Here is a 17,032-nt window from a genome sequence, read left to right as displayed (position 1 = left end):
CACAGCACAAGGCGGCTCATGACGCCCGTGCAGCTGATCTCCCTGCTCTGGCTCCAGATGACAACATCCGCATCCATCTTCCGGATGGTGGCTGGTCTGCAACTGCTGTGGATCTTCGGCAGGTGGCTCCCCGCTCATTCCTGGTTCGTCTACCGGATGGTTCCATTCGGCGCCGTAATCGGCGTGCCCTTCGTCTCGTTCCGCATTCGCCATGTGATCCTCCGCCAGTGCCACGCCCTCCTGTTGTCCCTGACCTGGACTATGCAGAGATTCTGGTTATTCTGCATCCTCCTCACTCTGACGCAGTCCAGCCCGCTCCTCAGCTGGTTCGGACCATGAGGCGGTCAACCAGAATTTGTCGCCCACCTTAGAGACTTAATTTGTGAACTTTGCACTAATGGATCTCTGGTTGTTCTGTTCTTCCATTTAATCGTTCAAGTGGTTTGTATATAGTGTTCATCTTGTTATTTGTGTGACACACTTTTTTTCTGCACCAGGCACCTTCCCATGTAAATAGCTTAGTTTTATGTACGTGGTCCTGTAAATATTTCGCACACACATAGTCAGGAACATTCACCACACACATTTTATTGTCACGCAGGCACATTTTCTTATATAAAAGGGGGGATGTCATAGTATACACCAGTACATCATGGTGCAGACACACCCTGATGGACACACAGTGGGACCAATCAACATACACAACATTGCAGCCAATCACCAGTGAGAGCACATGCACTATAAAGACAGGGGACATCAGAGTGCCCGCTCATTCGAGTAGCAGCTAGCTAGGAGCACAGAGCTCACAGCCTGCAACACAACATTCACCATGTGCTGAGTGCATCAACTGGTTAGGACAAGGCAAAGGTCTTTAGTTAAAGCTTGTTTCATATTTACCACAGTTTAAGTATGTTTAAATAGTTAACCTTTTAATAAAATAGTGTTGCACTACTTCAAGTGTTGGTGACCTGTATGTGATCCAGAACACCCAACACATCAAGGAACTGAGTTAATGTTACAGGTCTGTGATTGTTCATCAGAATTACGAAATGCTATAGATATAACCGGGTTTGAGCAGGTAGAGGTGCAGGGGAAGGAGGGGAGGAACGAACCAAAGTTCTGCAAAGGTGGGAATAGGCAGGAGTGATTTACTGTCAGCCAAGTCATTACCAGGACTTGCTTCCCAAATGTTCCTGCTAAACCGTGTATGTGACCATGTGGCAATGTGTAAAGTGTTAATAGCACATGTACAGGAAAATTTAACGGTACCATGCATTGGAAAAAAAACTGGCTGTGCATGAAAACAAAACTTTAAAAGGAACATTGGCAGTGATTAAGATCCAAAATTGTGCCTAATCCCAAAGGTGAAGTGCTGTATCTCAAACTTTCATTGGAACAGTGCAGGAGGCCGAGGACAGAGTGGGAGTGGGATGGAGAGCAACCGGAAGCCCCAGGTCGAACCTGTGGATTCAACTGCAGCAATTACAGTGTACTAAATTAAAAAGAAGTACAGGTGAACTGCTGTTTTACCAGGGAGCTTTTAGTACAGGTAACCAAAATCTTAGTCAGAGTTAACCTTTAAGAGTTGTCTGAAAGAAAAAGAGAAAGATTTAGGGAGGAAAACCCAGAGCTTTGGGCTTCGGCATCTGACATGCGGCTGTCAGTGGTGGAGCAAAGAAAATGCGTGAGAGGTCAAAACAGGCAGAACTCTGATCATATAGCCATTTGGTCAATGCTGGGTCTTTGAAGATGCAATGTTGCTTAACCCCCCGAGTGACATTTTGTTAATAATTGTGCAAGTTCCTCGCCCTCAAAGCGCTTGTCCAACCCCCTTTAAAATTATTTCTGAGATTAGTTTCCACCACTTTTTTCAAGTAGAATGTTTCAGATCCTGACAGCTCTGAGTGAAAAAAAAATGTGAATTTTCGCTCAGGAGCTTTTCACAATGATTTTGAATCCATGCCCTTCTGTTGTTGACCCACTTACCAGAGGGAATTTGTTCCCCCTATTTACTCGATAGAAACCCCTCATCTTGTAAACCTATATTGGGCCACGTCTTAACCTTTTCTGTTCCAGGTAAGATATTCCTAACTTTGCCAGCCCCTTCTCATACCTAAACCCCTCATTCTCCCACATTTCGTATGTCCTCATGTCTGCATTTAAGACTGAGATAGACAGATTTTTTGGGGTTTCTTGCAATCAAGAGATATGGGTGAGCATAGAGGAAAGTAGAGGTCAGCCACAATCATGTTAAATGTCAGCGCAGGCTCAAGGGGATCTGCGGTCCTCTCCTGCTCTTATTTTTTTATCATCTTATCTCTAGTAATGTGCTCGTAAGCCTCCTCTTTACATCTTTCCTGAAGTGTGGAGCCCAGAAGTTTCCACAGCATCTCTGCAGAGGTTTAGCCAGTAATTTATATAGTCCCAGCATGAACTCTTTGCTTTTATATCTATTCCCCTATTTATAAAGGCAACATAAGTTATCTTTTTTTTAATCTACCTCATCAACTTTCCCTGACAACTTTAAGATCTGTGTATTTGTTTCGGAGAATAATAGTACTGGAGGGGATTGCAGAGATAGGATGGGTTGAGGCCATGGATGAATTTACAAACAGAATAAGAATTTTAAAATTGAGGCCTCGTTTTAAGGAAGGGGATCTGCCATGGTCACCTGGTTTGGCCTATTTATAATTCCAGATTCTCAGCAATGTGGTTGCCTCAAAACTGTTCTCCTGATGAGTGCAAGACCAAAAACTTTGGCAATATGTCTCTCTTTTCAGCAACAATAAAGTATGATTGACTCAACTGTTTTTAGTGTTGGATAACTGTTCTCAATGCAGCATTGCATGTCTCTATAGCATTATCTTGACAGAACGAGGATGACCATTCCATTGGATGTTGGTGGTGACACCATTAATGACAGTCCTGCTATAGAATGTCAAGAGGAGGTGTTTCATATCTCTTGTTGGAGCTGATCATTACTGGCACACGTGGCGCGAACATTACTTGTTATTTATCAGTCCAAGCCTCTGATATCTGGTCTACTAATCAAAACATGACCTGATGCACAAATTTATCTTTAGTTTAGAAAGCTCCTCTGTGAATAATATGCCCTTTTATTGATGATATGCTCACTAGAAATAGAATGGATTGCCACTATAATGTCCTGACACCCTGACTGATCAACAGATAACACTGATCAGCCATACGTTTTAAATTATATATATTATAAGCTTCTGCAGAAGTAAAATTAAACTGAAGCTAAAGCAAACACATGGAACAGATTTAATCTTTATTATATAAGGAAATAAACTGCATTTATATGCTGGCTAGCCAGCGACACCCAGATACCATGAAAGACTAAACAAATACCTTCTTACTTTAAATACATTATAAACTATAAGTTGATGAAGCTTCAAAGAAAGACTGATATCTGCATGATGTTTATTGTGGTGATGTGATAGTTTTCTCCCTAATATCATTAATAAATCGAGTTATTTTAACAATTACTGAAGTTGTGTATCAATTATGAAAGCTATGTTTTATATAAATATTTATATTCAGCTCACAAATTTGTACCATAAATTGTGAATGAAGATCGTTGCTTAATTTTATTGAAATATCTGAAAAATGTTTTTATAAAAGGCTCAAGTTGTGATTTTTTTGTTTTTGTTTATCTTTTTAGGTGGTCCAGGGAATATCATCTCACTTCTTTATGTACATGGCTTTGCTTCAGTCCGTTCCTGGTCTAATTGTTACCTTCATATTGGGCACATACAGCGATCACTATGGACGCAGACTATCTCTCCTCCTTCCTACTGTAGGAGCTATGCTTGCTAGCCTGGGGATTTTAGCAGTGACCTATTTCTCTTGGCCCATTTATGTTATTTTCATACCTGTGACACTTGGCGCATGTTTTGGTGGCTTCACAGCTTTATTTGGGGGTGCTTTTGCATATGTAGCAGACATAAGCTCTAGCAAGCAGAAAAATATGCGCATGGCATTGCTGGACATGATTGTTGGCGTAATCGGTGGCATTGGGGTGCTATCATCTGGATACTTGTTAAGAACAGTAGGCTTTAATTGGCTGTTCTTGAGCACTTCATTGATTAATTTTACCAATATTGTATATATCATATTTTTTCTTGAAGAAAGCATCCAGGTGTCAAGAGATGAACACGACCAGGTGTCAGGCTGTGACAAATTCAGAGACATACTCTCTGGAATTTTAATTCTTTGTACTACTTCTAGTTTTAGAAAACGTGTCCAGATTGGTATGTTGCTGTTTGCTTTTTCAACCTTCACTCTTGTTGAATTTGGTGCTGCAGGACTTTTTACTCTTTATGAATTAAATACACCTCTTTGTTGGAATGAAATCCTTATTGGCTATGGCTCTGCTGCTGGATTAATTACATTTCTGACAAGTTTTCTGGGAGTGACTCTATTTTCCCGCTACCTTCAAGACCCTTGTATAGTTCTTATTGGTATGTGGTCCTTTGTTGGAGGAATGATCATGGCTATCTTTGCGACTACTACTCTGCGAATGTTTTTGGGTATGTTAAACTTTAACGTTCATAAAATGAAATCTGACTGGACTTAATTTAGTTACTTAAATTCTTAGCTTGGGGACTAGACATAGAGGGCAGTGTTTTGAATTTCATTAAAATAGTCCCAGTTCTATCATAGCTTCCATTATTATGTAATTCTTTGTTTAAAGAGTAATAGTCTGGATTTTAAGCAAAACTATGATGTTAGAAATGTTAGTGCAACCCTCTGGAGTTATTCATTGCAAATTGAATGTTAAATAAGTAAATACTCCATCATTATGGTATCCATATCATTCATGATTTTGGAAATGCTATATGTCACAACTTGAACATTTGTTAAATGACTTGGAGAGCAGGAATTGCGATAACCCCAAGAGAACAAAGGGGAATGTTAGATTATTTGTTTCAGCAAGAGGCTTATTAGAGCGCTGAATTTTGAAAAGTCTTTGGCTATTGATACACAGACTAACAACATTATTTCATAACAAATTGGACAAGTATTTTTAAAAAGGTAAAAAAGTAAAGGATTTGACAAAAGGCCTGGGAAATAGGCTTAGAGAAAATAGCTTTAGTTCAAGCATTAACAAAGATATGCAGAATTTAGTACATAATATGCAAAATAAATTAAGATTTATTGTAGATTGAAATTGAACCCCACTCACTCAATGCAGCAGTGAGCTTCATTGGTCTATTGTAGGATGAGATGCTATTCCTTATGCTTACATTGAGCAATATGAGGTGCTATTCAACCTAAATTCAAGGGACAGCATCTCAACTTTCAATTGTGCATTTTCCAGCTTTCTGGATTCAAGATTGAGTTCAGCAATTTCAGATCATAACCTCTGTCCCCATTTTGTTTTCTGTTTCTGGTTTTGTTTATGGATGGCAGATGTTGGTAATGATTCATTTCCACTATCTCTACATATGTATTTGATTTCTTGTTCTATTATCACCCCTTTTGCCATTCCCAATCATCTCTTTTTTTTTCCTCTCTTTTAATCTCTCCCGTCTTCTGCTCTATTCTCTTCCCTTTTGTCCTATCCTCCCCTTCCTCCTTTCTGTGCCTCTGTTCTGACACCCTTCCAACTATGAAGATGACGGACACACAGCAAACAATCCATTTCAGATAGCGTGTCTTCATATTCTGCACCTGTGCTGATAGTGGAAGAGGTTAATCCTTAAGAAGCAGGCTCTGCTACGAGTGCCACACATGTAGCTACCAAGTTTTGTTGTGGGTTGGTGTTTTCAGCATAGGCACCTTTATGCTTGCTTTTCAACCTTGACCCTCGTCTGAGGTGTGGTGACCCTCAGGTTAAATCACCAGCAGTCAGCTCTCAAAGCGAGAGCAACATATGGTCTGGGACCGTGGCAACATATACATTTACGTTACGGTTTAGTTCAGTTGGCTGGACAGCTGGTTTGTGATGCAGAGCAAGTCCAACAGGGTGGGGGTTCACCATACTGGCCATATTGGCTGAGATTTAGTCACTAAGCCCACTTTCTCAACCTTTCCCTTCGCCTGAGGCATGGTGATCCTTAGGTAAAATCACTGCCAGTCAGCTCTCCCCCTCAAAGGGGAAAGCAGTTTATGGTCACCTGGGACTATAGTTTATTTTTTAAAAAAGATTTAGAGTACCCAATTAATTTTTTTCCAATTTAGCGTGACCAATCCACCTAGTCTGCATATCTTTAGGTTGTGGGGGCGAACCCCACGCAAACATGGGGAGAATGTGTAAACTCCACACGGATAGTGACCCAGATCGAACCTGGGGCCTCGGCGCTGGGAGGCAGCAGTGCTAACCACTGTGCTGCCATGCTGCCCATATAGTTACTGTACTTGTTGTAAACTTGTCACGTCTCTTTAAAAGTTCTTTTTCCAGCTCTGATGAAAAATTATCATCTTGAAGCGTTAACTCTGTTTCTCTCTCCAAAGATGCTTCGAGATCTGTAGATTGTCCCGATGATACTTTTTTGCTTTTCACCTTTCCTTGTCTGCCTGCCCTTCTTATCATTCTTTTGCGTTTGGCTTTTCGTGCTCTCTGATGTTTGCACCCCTTTTCCCTTTAACTCATTTATCCGGCTCGCTTTTGAATCAGTGGGGTTCAGATGGGACCAATGTATTTCATTGTCAATAATTTTATTCATCGTCATCGCTCCCAACCTGAACAGATATGCCTGAATGCTGCCTGAACCAGAAATAGAAACAGGGGTGTAGAGGGCAGAAAGAGTGGAATACACCAGACAAGATGTAAGACAGTCCATGAAGGCTAAGAAAGACAAGCAAGTTAAATTTACAGTTAAGCACATGTAATGCATTTAAACGAGGTCTTGTGCTGCAGTTTGCAGCACAGAAGCCCGGGGTTTGAGTCCGACTCCAGGACCTGATGACCAAGGAAGGTGTGTCCATAACGCGATCAAACAGGTTGTGTCTGTCAATCAGCAAATCCTTCCAAACATGCCACTGGCTGGTAGTAAGAGTGGGAGAGTCTCCTGGTCAGCCACTCTTGATGTGGCATGGTGCCTAGAAGCCCATGTTGACAGACTAGTAATTCTGGGAATTACTAGCTATGGAAACAGACAAAAAGTTTGCCTTAGTACACCGCTAGGAGCGGGAAGAAAGTTGGAAATGGAAAGCATTAGAAAAATATAATTTAAAGGGACTGAACATTACAATCTATCATGAGCATAGTGGCCGGAGTGAAGAATTTTGATGATATATGTAGTTTCAGTGAAATCAGTTGTGTAATTTCTGCAAACCTGTGTATAATTTGCTTTTAAGTTTAGTCAGCATGTCCCACCTAGGACAATATTAACTACAATAACAGCTTGTATTTAAATAGCACCTTAAACATAATAAAGCGTGACAGGATGCTTCACAAGAGTATTATCAAACAAAATGTGCAGGTCCCATTTTGTTGGGAAACCTGAGCATGTGAAAAGTGCAAAGTTACGTGGAAATTTGTATCACGTGTCCTTAATGGAGGGGTAAGTCATATAAAGAGGAATTAAGGCAGAACACCGAAAACAAGATTTAAAGCATTAGGTTTTAATGGGTATCATAAAAGAGAAAAGACAGGAAGAGAGCCATGGAAGCTTAGAGCCTTGGCAATTGAAGGCATGGCTGACAATTGCGGGGCGATTAAGATCTGGGATTTGCAAGTGGCCAGGATTGAAGAAATGCAGATGTCTTGGGGTTGTTGGGCTGGAGGGGATCATAGAGATAAGGCTGATGAGGCCACAGTGTGGTTTGAAAATAAGGATGAGTATTTTTAAAAACAAGGGGTGGGATTTTCCACGCAACTCGTCACGTGTTTCACAGAGATTGCCTGGAAGATCCCACTGGTGTGAATATCTGGAAAATTCCCACCAAGGTATTGCTTAACCAGGAGCGACTGCAGGTCAGTGAGCACAGCAATAGTGGGTGAGTGGGACTCGGGTTCAAGTTAGACCACAGGCAGCAGAGATGATGACCATAATTTACAGAAGTTAGAATGTGAGAGGCTGTCGGGGTGTACATTGAAATAGTCAAGCCCAGAATAGCCTCACGTTTTTGTGTAAGATGTCACAACAGGTATGTACAATTGAAAATAAGTAAGATTGTGGCGTTTGAAATCCCACAATGAATGCATTCTGGCTTTTGTTCTTTAGAGTACGTTTGACCGATCAATTTACTCTTTTTTTTTTTTACAGTGAGACTCGTTTCCCTTCTTGCTGTCATGCCATTTCCTGTCCTACGATCAATGATGTCGAAGTTAGTCTCATCTAAAGATCAAGGTCAATTATTTAAAATATTTTTTGCATCAGGTGTTTGAGGATACTTTTCTCCCCAGATTATAGTTGATATTTGTACCTATGTCGCCGTTCCTTCACTGTTGCTGAGTCAAAATCCTTGACAGCCCTTCCTGATAAATGCTGACCTGGCCAGTGACGTCCGTGTTGTGGTAGTAATTACATCAAAACTGTCAATGTCCCAATACTTCTCTGAAACTGACAGCAACTTGTGGAGTCCGCAGATGTGCAATTAAACATGGAAATCCAGAAGCTGCTGTCAGTGATTTTACTCTTGTCCACTGGGTGTGCTATTGAGCCCCCCCCCCCCCCCCCCCCCCCGCCCCCCCACCACCACCACATACTGCATCCAGTGGGAAATCATTGAACAGAGGCAATTTCCACTCTTTATTCAAATTTTCAACATTTTTACAACAAATAAACATACCCCGCCCACTCCTTGACAGCAACCAGATCCCAAAGTGGAAGATAAACAAACCCCATCTCTGGTAGAACCCCTCATCTGTCCCCCTCAGAGCAAATCTCACCTTCTCCAAATCCCCCGAGCGATCAACGAGGCGAAGGCTAAAACATCTGCCCCGCACCCATCTGCAACTCCAGCAGGTCTGACACCCCGAATATGGCCTCCAGGGTACCCAGCTCCAAATCCATGTGTAGAACTTCAGACATGGTGCTGAAAAACAACCCCCATAATCTCTCTAACTTCGGGCAGGATGTGATTGGCTGGGCCCCTCCCACACCGCTCGCAGCTATCCTCCACCCCCTCAAAAAACTAGTGCAGTTAAGTGCATCTTGTGCACCACTTTTAACTGAATCAACCCCAACCTTCTCATGTTGGAGCCCAAACTTCACCCCCAACTCTTCCAAGCTTGAAAACTGCCCCTCCACAAACAAATCCTTTATCTCCTTCACCCCTCTCTTCCATCCCCGGAACCTCGCACCCATCCTCCCTGGCTCAAACCCATGGTTTCCTCTTATCGGCATCACCCTTGAACCTGCCCTCAACTTAATGCTGTCAGAATGACATCCAAATCTTCAGCATGGTTACCACCACAGGTCTACCCAAGTACCTCCCTGGGTTGCCAGCACCCGCAACCCCGACCCTTTACAAGAACCCGCCTCCATCAACACCCAAAAAGCCTCCATTTGTCTACTCCAGCCCTGCACCATCTCCGCATTCGCCGCCAAGTAATAGTATAGTACAGAGGGCAGTAGAGCGGAGCTGCTGATTGGTGTTGCAAGGGAAATTTGCATACCTCCGTTGTGGTCACCCTAATTTGAAGGTAGTTTGTGGAGGAGCTGTTGTCAAGTGACACTTAAACCCGAAACACTTAGTCAGTGTTTCCCTCCCTACCCCCTCCTCTAACCAAAAAAAACAACCGCTGTAAAGATCAAGAGGAAGGCTCGAGGTCAGGAAGAAGTTGAACCGTGACGCCACAGCCTGCAGGTAAGGGATTGGCTGGTCACTGGTAAGTAGTTTTTCTTTTATTTTCCCTCCGGTGTTATCGTGCAGGGCGCAGAGGTTGCTGAGTGAGTGCTTGCTGAGAAGGGGAGTGAATAACAGGTAAGCTCTTTCTTTTTCTTTTTTTATCTAGGGGGATGGCAGGGAAGGTAGTGCAATGTTCCTCCTGCAGAATGTTTGAGGTGAGGGACGCTGACAGTGTCCCTGCTGATTACATCTGTGGGAAGTGCACCCATCTCCAGCTCCTCAGAAACCGCGTTAGGGAACTGGAGCTGGAACTGGATGAACTTTGGATCATTCGGGAGGCAGAGGTGGTCATAGATAGAAGCTTCAGGGATGTAGTTACTCCGAAGAATAAAGATAGATGGGTGACAGTGAGAGGGGCTGGGAGGAAGCAGTCAGTACAGGGATTCCCTGTGGTCATTCCCCTTAGTAACAAGTATACCGCTTTGGATACTGTTTGGGGGGGGGGGGACTTATCAGGGGTAAGCCATGGGGTGCAGGTCTCCGGCACAGTGTCTGTCCCTGTTGCTGAGAAGGGAAGGGGGGAAGAGGAGTAGAGCATTAGTCATTGGAGACTCCATAGTTAGGGGGATAGATAGGCGATTCTGTGGGAACGAGAGAGACTCGCGGTTGGTGTGTTGCCTCCCAGGTGCCAGGGTGCGTGATGTCTCGGATCGTGTTTTCGGGATCCTTAAGGGGGAGGGGGAGCAGCCCCAAGTCGTGGTCCACATAGGTACCAACGACATAGGTTGGAAAAGGGATAGGGATGTAAGGCAGGAATTCAGGGAGCTAGGGTGGAAACTTAGATCTAGGACAAACAGAGTTATTATCTCTGGGTTGTTACCCGTGCCACGTGATAGCGAGACGAGGAATAGGGAAAGAGAGGAGTTGAACACGTGGCTACAGGGATGGTGCAGGAGGGAGGGTTTCATGTTTCTGGATAACTGGGGCTCATTCTGGGGTCGGTGGGACCTCTACAAACGGGGTGGTCTACACCTGGACCAGAGGGGTACCAATAGCCTGGGGGGGAAATTTGCTCATGCTCTTCGGGAGGGTTTAAACTAGTTCAGCAGGGGCTTGGGAACCTGAATTGTAGCTCCAGTATACAGGAGGTTGAGAGTAGTGAGGTCATGAGTAAGGTTTGAAAGTTGCAGAAGTGTGCAGGCAGGAAGGTGGTTTAAAGTGTGTCTTCTTCAATGCCAGGAGCATCCGGAATAAGGTGGGTGAACTTGCAGCATGGGTTGGTACCTGGGACTTCGATGTTGTGGCCATTTCGGAGACATGGATAGAACAGGGACAGGAATGGTTGTTGCAGGTGCCGGGGTTTAGATATTTCAGTAAGCTCCGGGAAGGTGGTAAAAGAGGGGGAGGGGTGACATTGTTAGTCAAGGACAGTATTACGGTGGCAGAAAGGACGTTTGATGAGGACTCGTCAATTGAGGTAGTATGGGCTGAGGTTAGAAACAGGAAAGGAGAGGTCACCCTGTTAGGGGTTTTCTATAGGCCTCCGAAAAGTTCCAGAGATGTAGAGGAAAGGATTGCAAAGATGATTCTGGATAGGAGCGAAAGCAACAGGGTAGTTGTTATGGGGGACTTTAACTTTCCAAATATTGACTGGAAATGCTTTAGTTCGAGTACTTTAGATGGATCTGTTTTCCAATGTGTGCAGGAGGGTTTCCTGACACAGTATGTAGATAGGCCAACGAGAGGCGAGGCCGTATTGGATTTGGTACTGGGTAATGAACCAGGACAGGTGTTAGATTTGGAGGTAGGTGAGCACTTTGGTGATAGTGACCACAATTCGATTACGTTTACTTTAGTGATGGAAAGGGATAGGTATATACCGCAGGGCAAGAGTTATATCTGGGGGAAAGGCAATTATGATGCGATGAGGCAAGACTTAGGATGCATCGGATGGAGAGGAAAACTGCAGGGGATGGGCACAATGGAAATGTGGAGCTTGTTCAAGGAACAGCTACTGCGTGCCCTTGATAAGTATGTGCCTGTCAGGCAGGGAGGAAGTGGTCGAGCAAGGGAACTGTGGTTTACTAAGGCAGTCGAAACACTTGTCAAGAGGAAGAAGGAGGCTTATGTAAAGATGAGACATGAAGGTTCAGTAAGGGTGCTCGAGAGTTACAAGTTAGCTAGGAAAGACCTAAAGAGAGAGCTAAGAAGAGCCAGGAGGGGACATGAGAAGTCTTTGGCAGGTAGTATCAAGGATAACCCTAAAGCTTTCTATAGATATGTCAGGAATAAACGAATGACTCGGGTAAGAGTCGGGCCAGTCAAGGACAGTAGTGGGAAGTTGTGCTTGGAGTCCGAGGAGATAGGAAAGGTGCTAAATGATTATTTTTCGTCAGTATTCACACAGGAAAAAGACAATGTTGTCGAGGAGAATACTGAGATTCAGGCTACTAGACTAGAAGGGCTTGAGGTTCATAAGGAGGAGGTGTTAACAATTCTGGAAAGGGTGAAAATAGATAAGTCCCCTGGGCCGGATGGGATTTGTCCTAGAATTCTTTGGGAAGCTAGGGAGGAGATTGCTGAGCCTTTGGCTTTGATCTTTAAGTCATCTTTGTCAACAGGAATAGTGCCAGAAGACTGGAGGTTAGCAAATGTTGTCCCCTTGTTCAAGAAGGGGAGTAGAGACAACCCCGGTAACTATAGACCAGTGAGCCTTACTTCTGTTGTGGGCAAAATTTTGGAAAGGTTTATAAGAGATAGGGTGTATAATCATCTGGAAAGGAATAATTTGATTAGACATAGTCAACACGGTTTTGTGAAGGGTAGGTTGTGCCTCACAAACCTTATTGAGTTCTTTGAGAAGGTGACCAAACAGGTGGATGAGGGTAAAGCAGTTGATGTGGTGTATATGGATTTCAGTAAAGCGTTTGATAAGGTTCCCCACGGTAGGCTACTGCAGAAAATACGGAAGCATGGGATTCAGGGAGATTTAGCAGTTTGAATCAGAAATTGGCTAGCTGGAACAAGACAAAGGGTGGTGGTTGATGGGAAGTGTTCAGACTGGAGTCCAGTTACTAGTGGTGTACCACAAGGATCTGTTTTGGGGCTACTGCTGTTTGTCATTTTTATAAATGACCTGGAGGAGGGCGTAGAAGGATGGGTGAGTAAATTTGCAGATGACACTAAAGTCGGTGGAGTTGTGGACAGTGCGGAAGATGTTACAAGTTACAGAGGGACATAGATAAGCTGCAGCGCTGGGCTGAGAGGTGGCAAATGGAGTTTAATGCAGAAAAGTGTGAGGTGATTCATTTTGGAAGGAATAACAGGAAGACAGAGTACTGGGCTAATGGTAAGATTCTTGGCAGTGTGGACAAGCAGAGAGATCTCGGTGTCAATGTACATAGATCCCTGAAAGTTGCCACTCGGGTTGAGAGGGTTGTTAAGAAGGCGTATGGTGTGTTAGCTTTTATTGGTAGAGGGATTGAGTTTCGGAGCCATGAGGTCATGTTGCAGCTGTACAAAACTGGTGCGGCCGCATTTGGAGCATTGCGTGCAATTCTGGTCGCCGCATTATAGGAAGGATGTGGAAGCATTGGAAAGGGTGCAGAGGAGATTTACCAGAATGTTGCCTGGTATGGAGGGAAGATCTTTTGAGGAAAGGCTGAGGGACTTGAGGCTGTTTTCGTTAGAGAGAAGGTTAAGAGGTGACTTAATTGAGGCATACAAGATGATCAGAGGATTGGCTAGGGTGGACAGTGAGAGCCTTTTTCCTCGGATGGTGATGTCTAGCACGAGGGGGCATAGCTTTTAAATTGAGGGGAGATAGATATAAGACAGACGTCAGAGGTAGGTTCTTTACTCAGAGAGTAGTAGGGGCATGGAATGCCCTGCCTGCAACAGTAGTGGACTCGCCAACGCTAAGGGTATTCAAATGGTCATTGGATAGACATATGGACGATAAGGGAATAGTGTAAATGGGCTTTAGAGTGGTTTCACAGGTCGGCGCAACATCGAGGGCTGAAGGGCCTGTACTGCGCTGAAATGTTCTATAACAAATTCGGAAGGATCAACCACCCCCCCCCCCCCCCCCACTCCCCCAACTGCCAGCCCCTTTGTAGCACCGCTTTCCTTATCCTGGCCACTTTCCCTGCCCACACAAACGACAAGATCAGTCTGTCCACTCCCCCTAAAGATTGACTTTTTCAAAAAGACCGGCAGACACTGGAAACAGAAACAGAGACCTTGGCAGAATGTTCATCTTTACTGCCTGTACCCAGCATGTCAGCGACAAGAGGGGACTATCCCATCGTACCAAGTCCTCCTTCACCCACCCCAGGTTTGGCTTACGAAATCGTGCCCAGTCTTGCGCCACCTGCACTCCCAAATATCTAAGAGTTGTCGCTACCCGGAATGACATCCCTCCCACTCCCACTCCTGGAGAAGATGCCACAAAATATTCACTTTTCCCTAAATTCAACTTGTATCCCGTAAATGCCCCAAATTTCCTCAGCAATCCTATTATAATCTCTCACCGACGAGCTCGGATCCGAGATGTACCGCAGAGCGTCTAAGTACGGAGACACCCTATGCTCCACCACGCCTCTCCCCTCTTTAGCCCTTCCATAAATCCAAACCCCTCAGCGCAATAGCCAAGGGCTCGATTGCCAGCGTGAACAGAAGGGGGGAGGAACTGGGTCATCCCTGAAATAGTGGAAAGTACCCCAAATTCATATTGTTCGTCCGCACACATACTGTTGGTTCCTTGTATAACAACTTCACCCAAACTTAGGCCCAATCCCAAACTTCTCCAGCACCGCAAACAAATAACTCCACTCCACTCTTGTCAAACGCCTTCTCCGCATCTAATGCCACCTCCACCTCCAGCTCCCTTCCCTCCACCGGAGAAAGCACCACATTCAGCAGCTGGACCACATTTGGCGACAGCTGCCTGCCCTTGATGAACCTCATCTGATCCTCCTCCCACGGAAGGCACTCCTCCAACTTCACCACCAACACCTTCGCCAGTATCGTAGCATCCACGTTCAGTAGAGAAATGGACCTATATAACCCACACTCCACGGATCCATTTCCTTTTTACGTAATAGTGAGATGGATGCCTGCCCCATCATCTCTGAAAATACTCCCCTAACCATTGCATCCTCAAGCATTTTTACCATCAGCAGTGCCAACTTAGCCTTGAAATTTTAATAAAATTCCACCAGGAACCCATCCAGCCCTGCCTGATTGCATTTCTCTATCGCCGCCTGCACTTCCTCACCTCTATTGGTTACTCCATTCCCGCCCTCTCCTCCTCCCCACCTCTGAACACTCCAGTCACTCCAGAAATTCCCTCATCTCTGACTCACCTCCGGCAGCTCCGACTTATACAAGTCTCTCAAACATGTCATCAAACACTAGGGGTGGCACTGCTGCCTCACGGCTCCAGAGACTGGGTTCAATTCTGGCCTCGGGTGACTGACTGTGTGGGGTTTGCACTTTTTTCCCGTGTCTGCGTGGGTTTTCTCTGGGTGCTCCGGTCTCCTTCCACAGCAACGGATGTCCTGATTAGATGAATTGGCCATGCTAAATTGCCCCTTGGTGTCCGAAAAGGTTAGGTCGGGTTACGGGGATAGGGTGGAGGCGGGGGCTTAAGCAGTGTTCTCTTTCCAAGGGCCGGTGCAGACTCGATGGGCCGAATGGCCTCCTTCTGCACTGTAAATTCTATGAATCTATAACACCTTATTCACCGGCTCCGGTGGCACCCCATACCCACCCGTCCCATCCCTAATCCACATGAACTTCCTCGCTGCTGCCTGCTGACGGAGCTGGTCCACCAGCAATCGACTGGCCTTCTCACCATGACTCATAGACCCACCTCACTCGACTGAGCTGCCGGACCGCCCTCCCCATGGATAGAAGATCAAACTTCGCTACAACTCCTCCTTACCAAAAGTCCCGGTTCCAGGTCCTCTGCATATCTGCCGCCTACCTCCAAAACTTCTCTATCAGCCGCCTCATTCCTCCCTATACACCTTTGCCTTAAATGAAACTACCTCATCCCTCACTACTGCCTTCAATGCCTCTCAGACCATTGACAGCGAGAATTCCCCATTCCAGTTAAACTCCAAACATTCCTCAATCACCTTCCCCATTTTAGTGCAAAGGTTTAGGTCTGTCATCAAACCCACATCTAGCCTCCACACCGGCCTCTGGGCTGGACCCTTCTCCAAGACCACGTCCACCCAGTGCGGAGCATGGTCCGATAATCACGATTGCCTAATACTCTGTCTTCTTTACCCCACCACGAAAAAGTCGATCCTTGAGTACACCTAATGCACTGGCGCAAAGAATGAATACTTCCTGTCCCACGGAAGTAAAAACCTCCATGGCCCCATCACCATATTCCAGTCCCCCTCCCTCCCAATACAACCGGTGAGTATCCAAATCCGGTGTGGCTGCTAGCATTTTCCTCACAAACCCCGCGTCATTCCAGCCTGGGGGATATACACTAACCAGTATCACCAGCATCCCTTCCAACGCACCCGTCACTATCGCGTATCTGCTCCCCGATCCGTCACCACCTTCTCCATATGGAACCTCACCCGTTTACCCACCAATATCACCACCGCTGGGCCCTGCTGTCGAAGCCTGAATGGAACACCTGGCTCACCCAGCCCTTCCTCAGCCTCATCTGGTCCTTTACTCTTAGATGGGTCTCCTGTAGCAGCACCACATCTGCTTTCAAGCCATTCAAGAAAACTTGTGCCCTCTTCACCCCCCCCCCCCCCCCCCCCACCTCACCACTCTGACTGGGAATCTCTTACCGTCCTGCCCTTCCTACCCGCCATGACCATCCCCCCAGGCCGAGACCCAGCCGCGGCCCTAGTCACTGTCACTTTCCCCCCCCTCCCAGAAACCCCCAACCACTTCCCCTTGAAAACTCCTCACTCAGTGGCAATTTCAACTCCTAAAGCTCTGTCTGTTATAAGAACCCAAGAAAAAATTTTAAAAATTGATTCAGGTGAAATTGGGTTTTTAACGATGTACTAAGTTCATAATTACTATTAAACAGCCTCTGACCCTGAAAGAGAAATTTTATGTAAATTGAATATCTCATTCTCCCATATGTTAAATAATTCCACACTTTTATTTCTTGAAGCTTATTTATGGAATTTTAGATTCTACTTAATCCCATGTGCACGACCCAGTTATTTATTTCACTTTCTGTAACATTTGAAAATTAAAAGTGAAGGAATTCAGTGGCTTT

The 17,032-nt window shown here is 45.1% G+C and overlaps 1 protein-coding gene across 1 annotated transcript in view; it reads left to right on the top strand.

Annotated features, from left to right (window-relative positions):
• LOC140391910 (lysosomal proton-coupled steroid conjugate and bile acid symporter SLC46A3) overlaps positions 1-17,032 on the top strand; it is a 58,207-nt gene that overhangs the window by 13,187 nt on the left and 27,988 nt on the right. The window contains exons 3-4 of the mRNA XM_072476952.1: positions 3,686-4,553; positions 8,238-8,321. Of these exons, the coding sequence (XP_072333053.1) occupies positions 3,686-4,553; positions 8,238-8,321 (952 nt within the window). The remainder of the gene's footprint in view (positions 1-3,685; positions 4,554-8,237; positions 8,322-17,032) is intronic.

The sequence above is a fragment of the Scyliorhinus torazame genome, chromosome 15 (assembly GCF_047496885.1).
Source record: "Scyliorhinus torazame isolate Kashiwa2021f chromosome 15, sScyTor2.1, whole genome shotgun sequence".
Classification (NCBI taxonomy): Eukaryota; Metazoa; Chordata; class Chondrichthyes; order Carcharhiniformes; family Scyliorhinidae; genus Scyliorhinus; species Scyliorhinus torazame.
Note: the sequence above shows the minus strand (reverse complement) of the source record. Positions and strands in the feature narration are given on the sequence as shown.